General features: G+C 32.2%; 4 protein-coding genes across 7 annotated transcripts; 1 reads left to right on the top strand and 3 right to left on the bottom strand.

The window, feature by feature from the left end:
- The first annotated feature begins 918 nt into the window (after positions 1-918).
- Positions 919-11,684, top strand: mnd (L-type amino acid transporter minidiscs). Its single transcript, XM_011642510.3, has 8 exons — positions 919-1,986; positions 5,753-5,971; positions 6,546-6,816; positions 7,205-7,328; positions 7,820-8,020; positions 9,331-9,480; positions 9,602-9,779; positions 9,888-11,684. Exons 1-8 carry the CDS (start codon positions 1,722-1,724, stop codon positions 9,953-9,955), a joined length of 1,476 nt encoding a protein of 491 aa, XP_011640812.2. The 5' UTR covers positions 919-1,721; the 3' UTR covers positions 9,956-11,684.
- Positions 11,292-15,030, bottom strand: LOC105429507 (ubiquitin-conjugating enzyme E2Q-like protein 1). Of its 2 annotated transcripts, none has more exons than XM_011642514.2 (4): positions 14,874-15,030; positions 13,780-14,060; positions 13,196-13,624; positions 11,292-12,939 (listed from the first exon to the last, which is right to left on the bottom strand). In XM_011642514.2, the coding sequence occupies exons 1-4, from the start codon at positions 14,875-14,877 to the stop codon at positions 12,811-12,813; spliced, it is 843 nt and encodes a 280-aa protein (XP_011640816.2). In that variant the 5' UTR covers positions 14,878-15,030; the 3' UTR covers positions 11,292-12,810. The 2 variants fall into 2 exon arrangements, with proteins under 2 accessions (XP_011640816.2, XP_011640817.2); XM_011642515.2 differs by having other exon boundaries at positions 13,196-13,609; positions 14,874-15,029.
- Positions 14,906-16,994, bottom strand: LOC105429501 (transmembrane protein 231-like). Its single transcript, XM_011642505.3, has 5 exons — positions 16,774-16,994; positions 16,478-16,641; positions 16,082-16,204; positions 15,795-16,002; positions 14,906-15,722 (listed from the first exon to the last, which is right to left on the bottom strand). The coding sequence occupies exons 1-5, from the start codon at positions 16,976-16,978 to the stop codon at positions 15,460-15,462; spliced, it is 963 nt and encodes a 320-aa protein (XP_011640807.1). The 5' UTR covers positions 16,979-16,994; the 3' UTR covers positions 14,906-15,459.
- LOC105429502 (uncharacterized) lies at positions 16,906-19,719 on the bottom strand. 3 transcript variants are annotated; one of them, XM_089078861.1, is made up of 5 exons: positions 19,498-19,719; positions 19,203-19,437; positions 18,412-18,902; positions 17,319-17,943; positions 16,906-17,032 (listed from the first exon to the last, which is right to left on the bottom strand). In XM_089078861.1, the coding sequence occupies exons 3-5, from the start codon at positions 18,888-18,890 to the stop codon at positions 16,991-16,993; spliced, it is 1,146 nt and encodes a 381-aa protein (XP_088934987.1). In that variant the 5' UTR covers positions 18,891-18,902; positions 19,203-19,437; positions 19,498-19,719; the 3' UTR covers positions 16,906-16,990. The 3 variants fall into 3 exon arrangements, with proteins under 3 accessions (XP_088934987.1, XP_088934986.1, XP_088934985.1); XM_089078860.1 differs by having other exon boundaries at positions 16,908-17,050; positions 19,315-19,437; XM_089078859.1 differs by having other exon boundaries at positions 16,908-17,050; positions 19,498-19,718.
- Positions 19,720-19,805: the final 86 nt, after the last annotated feature.

The raw sequence follows: 19,805 nt of genomic DNA, 5'->3' as shown, positions 1-19,805 counted from the left end.
ATTACTCTGTAAATTAGAAAGCTGGTTTACAGAGAAAAAATATAATGTAAAAATGCTATTAAATTAAATTATTAATGTTTTAATACTTTCGACATGGAAAAGACGAATCAAACTTTTCGTAATTGCATATTGTCTCTTTCTCGAGTTTTTATCGTACATGTAAAGTTCTGCTACATATTTTCTTACAAATTCTCTTGCACAATATAAAAACAAACAGTATGATAATAAGTTATGAAATCGATTCTTTTACTTGACAAGAAGAGTACTGTGTGAATTACCGCGAGTAAAACGAACGTAGTCATCAATATGTCTATTGTTTGTAGTTGCATTATGCTATATAGTATTTTTTGTAAAATAAAGCAAGCATAATTAAATGTTGGACAGAAAAAGAGAAAAAGATATGTGAAAAGTGCAAAAACTTCAGCTACAAAGAACAAACATGATATTAATATATTTTATCGATATCTCGCTAAATTCGAAACATTGGCTCGATAATCTCTTTTTCAGAAATTCTTATTGATCATATCGCTTATATCACATTTTACATGAAATGTTAGACATTGCTTTCATTGCATTCATATCGCCTCGAAGAAAACATTATCATTTTCGCAAATGTGATCATTTCCGCATTTCGGCGAATTCATGATGCAATATGGATCGAAGTATTCGTAAGACATAGGACCTAAGGTGGGTACAGTGGCGTAGAAACATTCGCTGATGAAATCGAGGAAAAAATGACTTTTGCTGTATGTAATATTTAGGTGTCAAAATTTGATTTTATGAAAAAATTATTGCAATGAAATGTTTTCAAACTACAAGAAATACATACATACACATATATATATATATATATATATATGTGTGTATGTCTGTTATTTTTTTGTACAAGTAATAAATTGCTGAGCATATTTCCTAAAGCGACAACAAAAGCTGTGGTGTCGGCGTAATGAGAAAGCAAAATAGCAAAAAATGCTGAAATGCGATTTCAATGCGGTTAACTTTGGTATTCGATCATTCAGCATTTTAAAAGACAAAAAGAAGTGTACAAAATATCGACAGAGAAGATTTAAAAAGTGGATTTTTTTTTATTTTTATCGCATTTTTCGATGCACTCTCAAATATAACCAGAGTCGTGAAGAAAAAAAATGATTTGATCATTGATTTTCGGAGCCTTATTAGCAGACTTCGACAAAATTTCGGCAGCATTTCCGCGCCAATGGACGCGCGTGTTCGCGCGCATCACCGCTAGCGTCGCGTCAGTTCGATCGCCGAGCGGCGAATCGCGTTGTTATAAGGAGGATACGTACAAGGTAGTGGTGAGAGTACCGGCGAGCGTTTGGTGAAGCAGCGCGCGGCAGTTCGGCAATTACAATCCGGCTCGTCGGTCGCGCACGTGTGTCCGTCGTGTAAGACGCTCCTCGCCACGTGGTGATACGCGAGCGCGCGCGCGCGCGCGCGTCCCGATTCTCTTTCTCTCTCTCTCTCTCTTTCTCTCATCCTTCCTCTTTCTATCTGTTCTACTTCCGGCATCGCTTATCTACCTCAGTTTCTATTTCGCTCCACGTGTCTTACCGCGTTGCACGCGCCTCCGCGGGAATGCCCACGCGGCACGCCGCGGCATTCGACGCTCGAGTACTCCGAGTAGTCGTGTGGAAACGCGCGTGACATTCGCACGCGTGCGCGCGCGTTCCGATTTCACGGAGGATTTTAAATCCGCGAGGATGCCGGATAAGGTAGCGCCGGCGGAAAAGTCGATTCTGCGGTCCGAGGCCGCGGGATCCGACAACAGCGACGAGGTCAAGTTGAAGAAGGAGCTGGGTCTATGGAACGGCGTGGCGATCATCGTCGGCATCATCGTCGGCGCCGGTATCTTCGTGTCGCCCAAAGGCGTGCTTAGGAACAGCGGCAGCGTCGGCCAAGCTCTCATTGTCTGGATCTTTTCCGGTATTCTGTCGCTGATCGGAGCCCTATGTTATGCCGAGCTGGGTGAGTGACGAAATTTTTCAGAACGATTGCTCCCCCGGTGAGAAACTTCTCTATTCGAATTGGCGCGCTCGGCAGGTGGAGGGTCAGGACCGGTTCGGTCAATATTCCAGCAACTGATGTAAGACTGGAGTTTGAAGAAAAGAGATAGCTTTCTTTTAATAAATCTATAAATATATAAATATGCAAGATTTTGATAGACAAATAAATATATATAGATCAGTACGTTTAACAAATAATAAATAATTCTGGCATTACACGGTCGAGGCAAAATTTTTAGCGCTTATTAAAAAAATGTTTTTTTTAATTTTTGAATTAAAAAAATAGTACACTAAAAAAGAAAAAAAATATATTCTTAATTACGTTTCATGTAATTATAAAGCGAGAACATATAAGATCTATATAGAAATAATCTATTCTCTGATAGTAAAAGAGAAATTTCAATAATATATTATATTTGAGAAAAAATATTACATATTAAATGGAATAACATTTATCCATCAAGAAGTTTTTATTTCTTTTATTGATCAATCAAATATTACTTTACCAGATGAAGATAAAATTTTTGAAAACGTCTAATAGACGATGTATGATAATGATATCAGTTTCTATTAGTCATCGATGTTAATGTTTATTTCTTAAAAATTATTTTTCGTTTTGTAACACTTAATACATATTATATTAATACATTTTATATTTAATAGTTAGAAATTAAATTGCAATACTTAATATTGTTATTTAATACTCTATAGTTAATCTATAATTATGGATATTTTAAAATTCTGTTCGAATCATCCAGAGATCCTATTTACAAATTTATATAACTTAGTTATTTTTCATGATCATTACTACTACATTATTATTACTAATGAAAATATTATAAATAAAAGACATTTACATTTTTAAATTATATAGTTAATTATATAATTAAAAATATATTTTCATAAAATTGTTATATTTTTAATAAATTCTCAAAGTTTTGAAAAAAATATTCTCGGAAAATATTTTTAAAAAATAAATTACCGAACATTTCTCATCTCTAATAGTAGCAATTTGCAACATACATACATTTTGTTATTATGATATAGAAAAAAAGCGAAATTTTTAAAATAATGCCAAAATTATCATTTTGTATTCCATTAAATTATCAAATAAATTATCAAATTAATATTTATCAAATAATAATTGTATAAGTTAAATTATTGTTAAATGATCTTAAAAATATTTGTCATTTTTTATATGTTATCACATATAGTTTCACACATGTTTTTGTATATCTTCTTCATATTGATGACAAAAAATGAAATGGTTTTAAATATGAGGTGAAGTAATCCCCATTTTTTAATTTTTAAATGAAAAACCTAGTATATAATATGAATAAATTGCTATCTAAAAAAATAATAATTTTTCACACAAAAATTATTTAAAATTGCCCGTTTTACCAAAAAATTCACCACTTTTATGGATCGTAATATATTTTTTTACTTCGTTTTTAAAATTCAGGATATTTTTATTCTCAAGAGGCAAATATCCATTATCACTATTAATATTGATATCCATTATTATTATTAATATTGATTTTATTTACCTTTATATTCTGTTTGTTTGGTGTCTCTTAATCAACGATACTGTTACAGTGTGATTATATGTGCGCACGTGGCATTATCGTTAGCACAATCATATGCTGATGTCTACATTCTCGTATAACATGATATCTCGATGACTAAGAAGCGCCGGCATCAATGACCTACGAAAAGAGAGAATAATATAAATCAAATATGATATATTTCATATGATAGCAGAAAGAAAACAAAAGCAGTTTTCTAATATATTAGTTATTCTTCAATTATAAAAATTTCATTTTGCAAAATTGTAGCTTGAAATTTTATGATAAATATGAAAAGAAAAAAAATCCGAAGCGTTATATCTCATATTTTTTATAAAATGTGAATTTTCTATATTCTATAGTAATCAATCGTTAAGTTTACATTTAAAAAATCAATATAAGTGAATAATTTGTGTACTTTCATCAATTCTCGCAACAACGAATGAAGAAGATTTAAATGAGAATTAATGTGAGAAATATCTTTTTTATTTATTCATATTATTGATAATTCTTAGTCTAAACACCATAGATTTACGGCAAGTTTGATTCCTGTTCGATAGGCCAAAGTTTATCGAGATTCACTGTTTGAATTTATGTTGAATTCATCGCTAGTTACGCAATTTCTTCTTATCTGTTTTTCTTATCTGCTGAATAAAGAACATTGTGATTGTATATTTATTGAGTATAGAAAAAAATTGTCAAGTTTAATTACAGTTTAGTTACGAAGTACTTACTATTTCGCTTCCTGTAGTGATACGCTATATTTACATTCTCAAAAATATGTATGTAAATGATATGTAAATTCATCTCTCTCGACTAACAGATCATTTGTTTATCACCATTTTTCTTGAACTTCAATCCATGATCTTACAGATTTAACGACACAATAATGTAACAATAGTTTTGATATTGAAGGACAATTACAAGAGCGATCTGTCGCATTACAAAAAATCGAAGTTCATTAAATGAAGATATATTGACAGCATATCTTGTAGGAATGTTTATATTATATTATCATTATTTCATTTTTGACACTACTATTTATAGTATTGATATTTTTCTGTGATATAGCTTATTACTCATTCGATTAACTAAACGAAAAAAAACGAAAAAAACAATTTGAACATTATAGTTTATTAATTAGGGCAATTATAAGTTATATTTTTCATAAAAACTAAAATTAAAAATTATCTTGTTTTGATTCTTGATTAAGTTACAATTAATAATAAATTATAATTAAATTACGATTGATAAAAACAGAAATAGAGGAATATAGAAAATGTGGGAAATATATGAACGGAATGAGCAAAGTGGCCGCAAAATTTAGATCGTGGATTCGTCAATGAAGGAGATGATATCATCGTGATATCACAAAATCACGAAATGGATGGGCGTATAACAAGGTCACATATTATTGCCAGTTGATGATTTTATGAGAGAACAAGCCCCAAAGTCGATTCGCATGTTAGGAATCAACAAATAATAATGTGACAGGACAGACGCACACAATCTGATCCTTGACCTAGTGATAATTAAATAATGTCACGCATATTATCACATGACCAACTATCGATGATGAATAATAGTGATAATATTTCCCGTCCGAGTGATCCCTGACATGTCGAAATCTTTCGCAACTTTTGAAACAAAAATCGGCCTAACTTGGTATCTTTTCACGCTTATTAACAAAACTGTATAAGTGCACAGTGTTGATTATATATGTGTGATTTTTATAGTTATACTTTTTTATCAATTTACATTTTTGTTTATCAATTTATATTTGTACTTTGTATTTTCTATTATATTTTTTATTGTATTTTCTCATGTACATTTTTATTATCATATAAAGCATAACATAAAGTATATCGCATTATTTTTGCCTTTTTAGTTAATTGTAATTTTTTATGTCGATTTATAGTTTTATTTTGTTTTCTCTTATATTTTTCTTTTAAATATCTATTTATTTAATTCCATTTAGTTTTAATGTATTTTTAATACTTTTTTAAACGAAATATAATTATCACCTAGAAATATGTGTATATTAACTTTTGTTACCAACCAAATTTTTGTATTTTCATCAATTTTCTTTTATTTTTAAAAATAATTTAGATTGATATTTATGTAATGAAAAAAAATATATAATGTTTTTTTGTGTCCGTGCAGGTACGATGATCCCAAAATCCGGCGGTGATTATGCATACATCAGTGATGCCTTCGGACCTTTGCCGGCGTTTCTGTATCTCTGGGTGGCTTTGTTCGTCCTGGTACCAACGGGAAATGCAATCACAGCACTCACGTTCGCACAGTACATCCTACAGCCGATGTGGCCCGGATGCGAACCACCATATGAGGCAGTGCGATTACTCGCTGCCGTAATTACATGTAAGATGAATGAATATATTTTGTAGACTATTTTTTATAATTTATAAGATACAGAAATGAATGAAATAATCTACTTATACATATATTTTGAAATATATATATATTTAAAAAAAATAGATTATCATGGAACTAAAATCCTGTCGAATATTACTCATTACTGTTACTTTTATTTTAGTCAAGTATATTTTTCGTATAATAGATTATGTAAATTTTGAATATAAATTCTGAATTTTTTCATCATATTAGTAGAATTGATGATCGATATCTTTCTTGAGAATTGCATTCTACAATAGAGCAATTACTATAGATATTGTGTGAAACATGCGTAAATGTTTGCATTGAACCGGCCAAGAGTATCTTGAGACGCACGTGCGCAATAAGATGAAACGATTGTACAAAAGACTTACGCGAAAAACACGACGCAGATACGTATGCACGCGATTTTTAAATATAGCCCGGAGAAACTCGTGGAGTTATTCGCGCTCTCTCTCATCCGATTGTCTTCGCACGTGTGGTTGTTACGCGTGAATGTAGTGAGCGCAGTAATAACACGCAATTTCTGTCACGTTTACAGGTCTGTTAACCGTTATTAACTGCTACAATGTCAAATGGGCGACCAGAGTGCAGGATATCTTCACCGGCACGAAGATCTTCGCGCTAGTAATCATCGTAGTGACTGGTTTCTGGTGGCTCTGCATGGGCCATACGGAGAACTTCCAACATCCGATGGCTGGAACTAACACCCAGTCCGGTTACATCGCTTTGGCAATCTATTCCGGATTATTCTCTTACTCGGGCTGGAATTACCTCAACTTCGTGACGGAGGAACTCAAAGATCCTTACAAGTAATTCTTGTTTTAAATTATTGAGTTTGAATTGTATTTCTATAACAAGAGCGAAAAAATTAAATCAAATGAATATTTGTTTATTTTATGAGAAATTAGTATGTTGTAATATTAATATATATAAAATTAATTTTTTATGCTCTGTTAAATTTTTATCTTATACTTTATTAGAAATTAATACGGAATGGAATTGATATTTATAATTTCTCAAAAAGCGTTTATATTTAGACAATAGCGTCTCTCGTACTTATAGTTTCTCAAAAAGCGTTATATTTAGACAAAGATAATAGCGTGCCTATTATAAAATTTTTTTGTATTTTCATCAATTAGACTTAGACTTGTAATGTGCAAACTTTTATATTGATTATTATTTTTTTGCTTTTTACAGAAATCTTCCAAAGGCGATTTGTATATCATTACCGCTTGTGACAGTGATCTATGTTTTCGCGAATATCGCCTACTTCGTCGTACTCACGCAGGATGAAATACTCGCGTCGAATGCCGTCGCTGTTGTAAGTACGCTTTCACACGTTAATAATGATTGTGTAGAGACATGTGGAGTATTGATCAACGCGATTGATTTGCCGCTAAGTGCAATGATTCGCATGAACATTTTGTCGTCAAAAAAAGTAAGACTTCATTGTGTATGAAAATAATATAAAGCTTGAAGAGTTAATTATATAGAGAAGAGAAAAGAGCTTAGAAATTTCAATTCGCGCAACTAGCTTGTGTTAAATTGATCGTAGCAACATTACATGCTAAGCAGTGTGTTAAATGTCGAGTGTAGTATCAAGTATGCACGTGCTATTGCTTTCATTAAAACCAGATACAATCTCGATAAAAATCAGTAGATTATACATTATCGCGAAAAATCAAATCGATCTGATACAATCTATTTAATGCAAAGAAGTTATACAATCTCGGAATTGCTTTCTGCTACGATTAAGATGCTGTTCCACTTTTATTAGCCTAGCATTACGTCGCGTTGAAATTTCCTTTCTAGACCTTTGGCGATAAACTATTGGGCGTTATGTCGTGGATTATGCCGTTCTTCGTGGCATGTTCGACTTTCGGAGCATTGAATGGCGCGATCTTCGCGTCATCCAGGTTGTTCTTTGTCGGCGCCCGAAACGGACACCTCCCCACTGCCATTGCCCTCATTAACGTCCGCAATTTGACGCCGATGCCATCCCTCATCTTCCTTGTAAGTATCACACTGTCATTTTTTACAGGATTAATCGTTTTTTCTAAAAAGAAAAATAGATAAAAATAGATAAAAAAATTTATTATGTAACTTAAGCGCCATTTAACTTTAAAATTTTTAAAGCTTCTGATCAGACGGTTGAAAATAATGCATCTCCTTTTTTTTTCATTTTTGAGGCATTTTGCATATTTTTTGATCGACAATTTTCATGCAAATAAAAGTCGAGTAAAATACATAAATGTCAGGAACATCTGTTTAATGTTGTGGCGATTAATTACGCGCTTACCTTGAAAGCCATATGACATTTCAATAATGAACATATCTTTTTTGATCACTTTGATAACCGAATATTTTTTTCAAGAACTATTTCATTAACAGAGCATATAGAACATTTATAGCGCACTCGTCTAGCGATAATAAAAATAGGATGTGTCAATGATCCACATAGGTATACAATACATCTCACGAACTGAATTACAACAATAATACATTTATCATTGTTTGTTCGAATTCAATATGTATTTAAATGATAACAAAATATTTCAATCATATTAGAAACGTAAGAGAAACTATGCTTATATAATTATTAATTGTGAAGAAGGGAAAGGGCTGTATAATATAATCTATCTCTTTGGAAATATTTAACATTTTTTTGCCTTATTACATTTGACGTCAAAATAATCCACGCTTTGCGTGTGATAATTTCACCCGATTACCGGGAATAGAATTAATTGACGTATATAAATCGGGGCCCGCGAAATTACATTAAAGCTGGCGTCTTAATGAAATAAACGAAGCCAGAGAGATCAGAGTAGCGACATGCTGCTGCACAACTTGACATCTTGATTTGCGGCTCTTTAATTGAGAGCGATAAATTGATCCTTTCATGTCGCTCTCTGACCCACTGTCTCTTTGACGATCGGTAACGGAAGTCTGCTGACAATCTCCATTCTTTTCTACGAATAAATCGAAACAATTGATTGCGTTAACGATGTTCGATGTCACGTCATACCATCATGGGTTAAAATATTCAGAGATTCAAGAAATCTAATAAATTTATCCATAATTTTACGACTCAAAACTTACCTCACTTCATTAAAAAAAAAAAAAAAGATCGATTTATTTATTTTAAACGGAATATTAATTTTAAATTTGAATACAAAATTTATTTAGAACCAAATATATTAAAAGATTTTAATTATCGTCATTTGCGGTCAGTTCTAAAAGCGCCGATATGCATGCGAAGCAATTTTTCTATTCTTATAGTCGGAGTCCAATTCCGAGCGTTAAACTATAATTTCCGTTTCTAGTGCATTATCACCCTGATACTCCTCATCATAGAGGACGTCTACGTACTGATAAATTATGTCAGCTTCGTTGAGGCTCTATTTACTACACTCTCCGTATCTGGTCTGTTGTGGCTACGTTACAAAAAGCCCGATCTCCAACGTCCGATAAAGGTAATATGTGATTTTATCACATTTGATTTTCTATCTTTCCTTTTTTTTTTACATCTATGCGTCTTCTGCTCTTCTATTTGATCACAAATGAAGTCTAATTTCGCATATTTCATCTCTCCAGGTTTCCATAATTTTGCCAATCATTTTCTTCATAATCTGTGCATTCTTGGTCACCTTTCCGTGCTATGTCTCGCCATGGGAAGTAGGCATAGGCATAATCATAATCTTGTCTGGTATTCCTGTGTACTGTATCTTCATCGATTGGAAAACGAAGCCCGACTGGCTTGTCAATGCATCCCGTAAGTTATTCACGAACTTTGGAATTACATAATATTAACTATTATTATATCTTTACATATTACCGTTAAATATTGTATATATTATTTACATTTACACTTTTTGTTCAGATAAATTTAATGTGATATGTGCAAAGCTATTCATGTGCGTTCCTGTGCAAGAAGAAAAGACCGAATGAATGTACGACTCATTGTGATCGGAAAATTTCAAACTGTGACACCCGAATTTAAAAGTGCATTTTGCACACGTGGTACTTTTTCCTAGGTAGGTAGATTATAATTATGAAAAAAATACAATGTCAGACATTGTTTTGAACGGTATAAGTATTAATGATAATGCGCGAGCTTGTGACATAGCACTGTTGCCGATAGATTCATAATTTTTATATTCTAAATATATATGTATTCGAAAGTAATTTTTATACATATATATATTCGTAATTATTTATTGTTTAATAAGTGCCTGTATGCCATCATTATGCTATAATTTAACGCGTAAATTATATTCGCCAAGTGCCAATTCTTGACACTGCCCGATGTATTCGAAATATTTCGAACACATATTTAGGATGAATATTTTTTGAATACGTACACGCGTTTACTACATTTTTATTGGCTACATTAAACTATGCAAGCATAATATTATAAAGATATATTTATGAAGGCATAATATATAAAAAAATCTATCTCTCTAGAAAATAATTAAATTAAATCAAGGAAATCAATTTTGATGATCCAATTGTTTAAAGACTTAATTATAGTAATTAATTTATTTGCATTTGTCTGAATTTAGCGAAATTATACTGAATTTAATTTCTGAATTGTACATATAGCAGAATAGTTAAATATCTCTATATATAATTAAAAATTTATAGATTCTGATTTGATTATAGGAGTAACGTTACGTAATTTCAATAATTGAATTATTCAGCAATTAGTTCAAATATTTTTTTTCAAAGGAAAAAATTCAAAGGATTATCTTATTTTTAATTAATTAAGAGAAAGAAAAGAGAAGAATATATTTCTACATAAATATTGATCTTTTATATCAAATCTTTTATATCAATAAATTAATCGAGTATACGACATTGATTGATCATTATCACATAGTTCATACTTCATTGATCTTGTTAATTACAACAATAACAATTAATAATATCACAGACGAAAAGACGCAACGTTTAAAAAAAAGCGAAATATTTATGTGATCAAGATAATCTTTTCTTTCAAAATATACGTGTGGTATTCACATTTTCAAATGATTATGAATGTGTCATTTAGGTTTATATTCTGTAATTAGATAACTGCTCAAGTATCAATAGACAATCATCTTGGAGCAAATTCGAGAATGACTGATCCATGTGCCTTATAGGCAAGTGAGCAGATTACACATTCTGCAAAATAGAATAGGGTATTTTGTACAAAATACGTAATTGATTAAGTCGTACCAAATGGCAAATCTCATGAAATAAGAATATGTATATCTTAAGGGAGTTTGTAAAGATAAATAGCATATCTTTGAGTAGCAACTTTATTCCAACAAATTTGATAAAACAGCGTTGTAAATCGCTTTTAAGTATAACTTGCAATAAGTAAGCTATTAACAGATAGGAAAGATTAGCACTATTTTGTGCTGTACATTTGTATTTCTGTCATTCCTAAATTTGTAAAGATAAAATGTGATGAGTGATGGACAAAAGACACAGTATATATACGCCTGCCGTCAAACTATTGTACGGTACATAGGCCAAAAGTACTGTTAACACGAACCGAAACAAGACTAATAACAATTTCTCACATATTTGTAAATATTTTACTTGTATTTAATTTCTATCTCATCATCATTTTCAAAAATCTTATATAGATATTACTTCCTGATACCACATTAAAGTCAATCTTTTTGAAGAATTAATTGGGTTTTTATTAATCTACATATGTTTCGTGATACATTCATTCATGATGAATTGTAGCGCCTATAATTGCATGAATCTTCGCGGTTAAATATTAAATTGAAGTTTTGCGAAGTTTTACGAAGAGACACTGATACTTCGAATTTGTTATATTTATTTGGCACATACAAGTATATGTCCAATACATGACTGTATGTACAAATTTTCCTGTCACAGTCGATCCAGAAATATACAGAAAATTGTTCGTTTGTAATAAATATTATACCATCGAGTTTTAGAAAAGAGATGAAGTATTGTAGAAGCTCATAATCAAGAGCCGTTTCCATAGAAGAATTTCGATGTAAATATTTTTTCTCTTAAAATACTAACTAAAACTAAACTTTACAAAACAAAAAACAAGCCATATTATTTAATTGTTATTTTAGTTATTCATATTTACATATTCCATCGCTTTTATGATTAATTAGCGGTAATTGTTCAGTACACATTATTCAGCAATTTTTCTTCCTCATTTATTTACCGAAGTTAAATTAAACGGAATATTCCGTTATGAGTTCCCGATATTCAACGAGTAAATTTTGCCAATTCAAAAAACGTCAATAAGAATAATATTGCAATGTTTCCATATATATCTTAATAACTAATTTGGCATAATAATATAGGGACTTATAAAAGAACTTCAAGATCTTTAAAATATGTTTTTGACGAGTAATGACTTCTTCAAAAGTCACATATTTGGCAAAAATAATTAAAGATTCTTGCACCTGGTACTTGTGTTTTCTCGTATTGTAAAAGAGTAATTAAAGTTAAGTTAAAGAAATGTTTTTAAAGATCTCAAAATTCTTTCTTTAAGTTCCTATATATTTATTACAAAAATTGAAAAATGACTAAAAATACTTCCACATGCGCTTCGTTCACTTGATAAAATCAGTGCTTTCCCCGACTGTATCTGCTCGTGCATTTTTTTTGCTGCAATTAGGCAAGAACAAAATTACACTTTTCCTAACGCAACAAAGGAATCATTGTCGGCTTCTGGGAAAATCGAAAAAATCGCATCAGTTCGTGCGCTTCTTCTCAAGCAAAAAACACGGATTTTTCCGACTTTCTAATGTAGCATTCTGCAGTCAACCTTCGGCGAGCGGCGGTGTCACCCAGCCATACTTTTCGTGCGTCTTCACCAAATGTTTAAATGTTTCCTCGGCCAATTTTCGATTGTACTCTTTATTCGACTTTGACTTTCTTGCTATTTGTGCCTATTGAGATGAAAGTTTATAAACATAAATTGGAGAAATCGGTAAGTATAAACATATCATTAATAATTAGTTTTTCATCTTGCCTTTATTTCCTTTAATTAAAAATAAGATAAAACTAATAACTTTAAAGAGATTAATTGGAGAGAAAATTATATTAAAAGATAAAGTTAATGATTCCTATATTGTTATTAATTTGTATAATGTGATCATGATATATGATGATTAATTGTTTGATGCAGATCAAAACAATGCTCACCTGTCCCTTTACAACACTGGCCGCAAATTGCATGATCATTGATTCGACACTGTACGCGCAGCACCATCCTCTTGGCGTAAGGAGTTCCATGCAAATAGCACCACCATGCATCACGAAGCCCTGCTCGATCCTCGGCGAGATCACTCTCATAAAAGGTGGCGCAAATGGAAACTCCTTCGGAAAAATCACATGCAGTAATATGTGAGGAATTTTCAGCTCGCGCATATCGGCCGCCAATTTGCTGTCCGGATCAATCTTGTGCAATCGAACAAACCATTCGAAAACATTGTCATTGACCAGCTCCACGGTGAAGGCAGAATCGTCGCGTTGCGCTCTTTGAATCCTGTTGAACTCCTTCATTAGTCGACGTAGACCAATGTCCTTGTCACAGGGAGCTTTACATTCGTTGTTATCCTGTGCAAGTAAAGTCTGATTTGAAATTCTCAGGCTGTCTCAAAATATTTTAATATGACTATAAAAGTATAGATAAGGAAACTATTATTATAAGCTTATTCTTTAGAGATAAATAGCGATTAGAATTTTCTAGATCTTTTTTAATCGAACTAATTAAGAATTCTATGCACCTTTGTGGACTTTTTTGAAGCCTTAAAGAAACAACTGCGATCGGGATGAGTAGAATCTGGATTTTCCGGTATTGAATCATCCATTGGAGTGATGGCATCTGGACGGTGGTGGCGATTAAGAAGTCTCCTTGATGGTGAATTAGTCGAACCACTGGCTCCCTCCGATTCTGCTATTTTATCGGAAGATCGCAAGAGTTTTCGGATAGCGGCCATCATTTTCTCCTTGGATCTCGTGGACATGGTGAAAGTAGCGTGTCGCTGTTTTATCGGATCTCGTTCCTCTGCGCAAAATATTTTTATTTGTAAGAAGCATTTTTAAGATTTATGTATAAAATCATAATAGTTGAATCATTAATTACTTTTGGAACTGCAAAGAAAACAAATTAAAGGAATTTATGTACTGTAATAAAGGAAAATTAAAAATATTTATTAAAATAATTATTAAAATAATATAAATTGTTTCATAATGATAGATCATTAGAAGTTTAAATTAAGTTTATTAATAAGGCACAGAATAAGTCATATATCAAAAATTCCTTTAATATTGTATTGATTGTATTAATTATAAGATTCATCTCTCAATTAACTTCCATACACAAATCAGAAGCACAGAAAATTATTGTAAACATTGTCATTAGGATCATATATATATATATATATATATATATATATATATATATATATATAAAATACATAACTCATCTTTAAAGAATAATACTCCATTTACATATCTTATATTTTAAAAATTCATAAACTTTCAATGATAACATATCCTATTACGCTTTTTCAATTTAAAAAAATATTTCTAAAAACATTTATAAGTCTTTATTTTTTCAAATATTTACAAAATTTTATATTGCTCTGACACTGATTTCTCGATTAATCAGAAAATTTCATTAACTCTCATTAATTAATAATCTTTCTTAAATTATCTCAACTATTATCTATTTTTGCAAGCAAAGCTGTCGACATTAGAAATATTTGTTTTAAAATGCGAGAGTGTTTAATGTCAGGTCTCCGGAATATTTGGCTATTCAAAACAAGTCAAATATTATCGCTTCATTGATTGCTTCGTAATCTAACATCAGACTCACCCATTCTAATGTCAGCTTCGTATCGTTTACAGCTGACAAACTGTCAGCATGCTGCTATTGTGTACTACGCGAGTACATACGAGAACGGTGAAGACTCGACCACCGAACATGGCGCAGTCTCCACCCTCATGAACCACCAATCGACGTCAGCCACGAGATGGGCGAAGGGATCGACGCCGATGTCAACGACGACACCGGCGCTACCGTCGTGAACGGCACAGCCTGCTTCCTTTTATCGATCCAATTTGCATGACCGATAGCGTGACTGATAACGCGAGCTACGCGGCAAATAGCAAACGCTGTTATTTTCCATAAGCGATAAAGGCCGCTTCTGATAAAATTTATCGAAATTTTAGGAGTTTTCTGATGATGTTTACGTTAAAGTTTTGAAACCCAATTGTTTTTAAATTGTATTCCAAATTTTTAGGAACATCTGCAAATTTGTCGAAGAATACATTTTTAAAGTTAAACATTAGATAGAAATAGTAAATTATACAGCGCGAGAAAAGGAAAATTTATGGTCAATCATGCGCACGATATAAACTTATTTACCAATTAAATTTATTCTCCATTTATTATTCTCCGTTTATATTTTCGTCCACGGTCTTACAATATACGTATTCAGATATCTGTTGGTGAACAGAAACACCAGAATGTGCTTAGCCACATACGCGAACACGAGGAGACATGATAGATATTGAACCCATGCCCATTTCAATTCTTCCCACACACTCGGTTGATAATAAATAAAATTCTCGGCATAAAATAATTCGCCAATGACGACCACTGGCTCGTCGCTAGAAAAACCTGTTTTCCATGTTACCCGCTCATTCGTAATTCTGGCGGAAACTGCAAAGCAAACATACCATCAATAATTCCTTTATATCAATGATATATCGTTTCTCGAAAAACAATACACACATTTCCGGTTGAAACTGTACAAAAGCAGATCAGGTAGAGAATAATCGGACAGCTCTATGCTATGATTGTAAATTTCGTAGAGACCTTCGCTGCGTAAAATTCCCTTTTGCCGTAGTTCGAGATCACCAAAGAATCGTATTTCTTGAACATCTTGATTTAATATCTGATCGAATACTCCGATCGATTCTATTGTCGCTTGAATGAGATGCTATAAAAATATTTTAAAAAATCTATCAAATCGGAAATAACTTAACTAACTTATGAACAGAATATATTCGTGAGTCTACCTTCAATTGAAAATTGAAAAACAATAGAAGCCGCAGGGATTTCACCGGTTTGTCCGTGTAAAAGTGCGCTTCGAATCTCAAGGAATCCTTTTGCCCATCAGCGTTTATATCATTCTCCCGTACCTAAATAAAAAAATGCAAAAATAAAATTTAAATAATAAATATAAATAGCAATGTCTAATAAATAATCTAACAATGTCTTAACAAATTAACATTTTATAATGTATATATAATTTTTGTATTAGAAGCAAAAATGGAATCAAAGAGCAGCGTTTATTAAATACAGGACGTGACTAGAAATGAAATAAAATATTGATTGATATGTGAAAAATCAAATTTCATTTCTAACAAATTTCTAGTAACATTAATATATAATAAAAGTAATAATAAAATTACCTTGATTATTGGACATTGATCTTTGATATCGTTTTCTTTGTATGTTGTGAAAGTGGAACACACGATGGGCTCCTTGAAAGAATCGATTTCTGCGAGTAACAGGTACTTGTATATAAAGTGCACATCTGGCATTTCTGCATGCATCCGATTTTTCATCCAGATGCCTGGAATTAAAAAATATTAAATATAAATTATCTAAATTATTAGATATAATAACACACACACACACCAAATTACCAAATAAAAAGAGGATGTGTTTTTAAAATCGACAACACAAAGATTATTTTGATTCTTACCTCCCGCATTATAGATTATAAAAAGTGGCGTGATTAAGGATAATACAATGAACAGGAATACAACAATCGAGGCGCAAGAATGTATTCTACTTTTGTACTTGTAAGTGACAGAGCTTGAAAATATCTCGATCGCTGCCATTGTGATGCCACATTCGTCACCGCGGCAACGTCCGTAGATGCGAAAGTGTGTAGACACAACTGTCATTACATGTGGAGATTAGGTTCTCATTGAATGCATTTTTTCTTCTAGAAAACGTGGCTTGAAAAAAAAGCATTCCTAAAAATAAAATATCTCTGCGTTTCTTTAGATCATCATTTGCATTTTAATCATTATCACAATATTACTGAAAGCTTGGTACAAATGTCCCATTATAACAAAATTAGAACTTTAAATAATCTAATGATTTAGATTTCTAAAAATCGAAATTAGTTTGATATTATAACGATAAATCTCAATAAATTAAACGTTTCTTTCTTCAGAAAGAAAAGATTATAACTTTCAGCGCAAGTGTCCGTGGATTTTTTCCGAAAGATTCATGTCACACCTCGGAAACGACGTGCTCAGGAATCGCGTTCGCGCGTTGGCGTTTAATGGTAATTCGCCATCTAACTGCTGTGTTTGACCCCAAGTCGCGATTTTTCACATTCTCTGTTGACTCTGTTGACTCCGAGGGTTTATTCTTCACAAATTCGTCGACATACGATAACGATTTGCCGTCTACTCCAAGATCTCCGATGATAGCCTTCGATTTCGCAGGGTCGAAAGAACCTCTTCGCACTTGAAACGGTAATACTACGTATTTTTGGATTCGTTTAGGAATGAATTTATCCTGCTCTTTTCTGGATACATCTTGCACTGCATCATTCTTTTTTGCTCGCGATTTATCATTCGTTTTTTTCGCAAATTTGAAAAGAGAATCAGTTGATTTGCGACAAATAAAATCATCTCGAATTGGAGCATCGTTTGAGATGGCCATGGAAGACGTTGTTCTGGAGGAAACGTCAGTTCTCGTGCTGGATGATATTTCAGAGAAATCCTCCGTGAATAGCCGTCCGCCCTGTGAAAAATTCAGAGGATCTTTGAGAGGACTCTTAGACTTCAAATCCGGATACAGAGCACTGAATCTACTCAGAATCCCCTCACGTCGAATCGAATATTTCTCTTGATAGCTGAAAATAATATTAACTTTCAAGTATTTTAAATAAGTTAATGATTCAATATTTATTTTGTATTAGATTAATTAATAAAAATTAAAATTCATATTTACATATTTCAATAATCTAAATAAACTTTTATTCAAAAAATCATGACTAAGTTAGATGATTTTTTTTTTTGTAGAAAAACAAATTATATTTTAAAAATTATATTTGATTATTCATTCATAGAACCAGAACAGAAATGGTATTAATAATCATAAAAATAAAACAAAATTATCACAAACAAATAAAGTGTGTGTAGTAATAAACATAAACACATTAAAAATAAAAGAAGACTCACAGTATTAATAAAAATATAATAAAAAAAAGAATGAGCCGCGATTTAGATATGAGCATATTAATACTAAAAATATATTCATTTTCATTATTGTCCTATAATTGTTGTATAATAATTCATGTAAATTTATCTGACGAACTTGCCTTCCATCAATCGGGTCTTGACATTTATCTTTACAAAGCAAGGCTTTGTTCGTCGCAGAATCGCACGCAATCCTGACAAGATGCGGCATTTCTCGCGCGGTGTTTTGTGCGTCTCTACTGAATGAGGACGAGAACGTCGATCGTGAAGAATGATTTGTTACACCGAATCTGCGCCGATCCATGAGATCGGCCGGTATTGCGAAGAGTGCAAGTGGTACACGTCTCACAACGAGCTTCTCGACGATGTAATCATACTCGTCAGGATCGTGCTCAATTTCCTCCACGGATGACTCGCGTTTCACGCAACAGAAGAGCACCTTCAAACATCTCGCTATTCCGCTCGATCTGTCGTCGCGTATCCTCTGTTTTCCTTCCTCCTTCTCATCGTCAAGACTGGAGTCCGCAGAATTCTCAGATATCTTTAAATCTTTGAAAGCGCCCGTGGCAGTCCGTAAAGCGTCAATTTCCCTCGTATCCATTTCTATCAATATCTATTAATTTTAATCTTGATTTAATTTACTCTATCTTTTTCTAATGCTCTTTTCTACCGATGTAGATTAATTCTAATTTCGATTTAACTTAATTTGTATCTTTCTTTAATTTTATGGATTAGAAAAAGTAAATTGTACTGAGATTAAAATTAACTAAATATAATGAAAAATTGGGTGTAATTCATAAAATTAAAAAACATAAAAAATAAATTACATCGAGATTAAAATTGATCTATTTATCTTAGAAATGAACATCGGGAGTGAATTCTCTATGCAAATGGCGTTAAAAAAGTCAACAACCGCAAAGCGTCTTTATTTCGTTGATTGCATATTCTGCGTTCATCCAGCAACTCGCCATTCGCAAAGATCCATTCTTCGAATTGTATAATATATAAAAAAAACTTCACTAAACATTAATTCAATAGACAACCATATTTGAAGTGTAACAACGCTAACAAAAAAAAAAAAGTAAGGATCCGTTAACGTCGTTTCATCGCTTGCTTCTTCTTTTTCTTCTTGATTCGAATTTTCAATCCTGAAAAGTCAAAGTATTACACTTTCAATACTCAGAGAACAGCATATCGCAGAACAATACCTTTTTGAAGGTTGAAGTGGTTTCCTTTCTTTTCACAACATCGCTTACTTCTAACAACTAGAGTGATAATTTATCCTTGTTGAACTGAAAATGGCGCGGAAAAAGACGAGATGTCTCGACTAATGAAAATCCTCAGGCCAGACTCTGTGCGAACGCAGCAAGTGTCTGATTGGTCGAAATGTATTCCGTTTCACTACGAAGTTTTTTTCTTTTTACTAAAGTTCTGCACCTTTTATCTTTCTTCTTTCTCATTTCGACGCTTGAGTATATACATATATTTCATTTCGAGTGCGACATGGTGCAGTTAC

Source organism: Pogonomyrmex barbatus, unplaced genomic scaffold (genome assembly GCF_055798465.1).
Source record: "Pogonomyrmex barbatus isolate J1 unplaced genomic scaffold, ASM5579846v1 scaffold3, whole genome shotgun sequence".
In the NCBI taxonomy this organism is placed as follows: domain Eukaryota; kingdom Metazoa; phylum Arthropoda; class Insecta; order Hymenoptera; family Formicidae; genus Pogonomyrmex; species Pogonomyrmex barbatus.
Note: the sequence above shows the minus strand (reverse complement) of the source record. Positions and strands in the feature narration are given on the sequence as shown.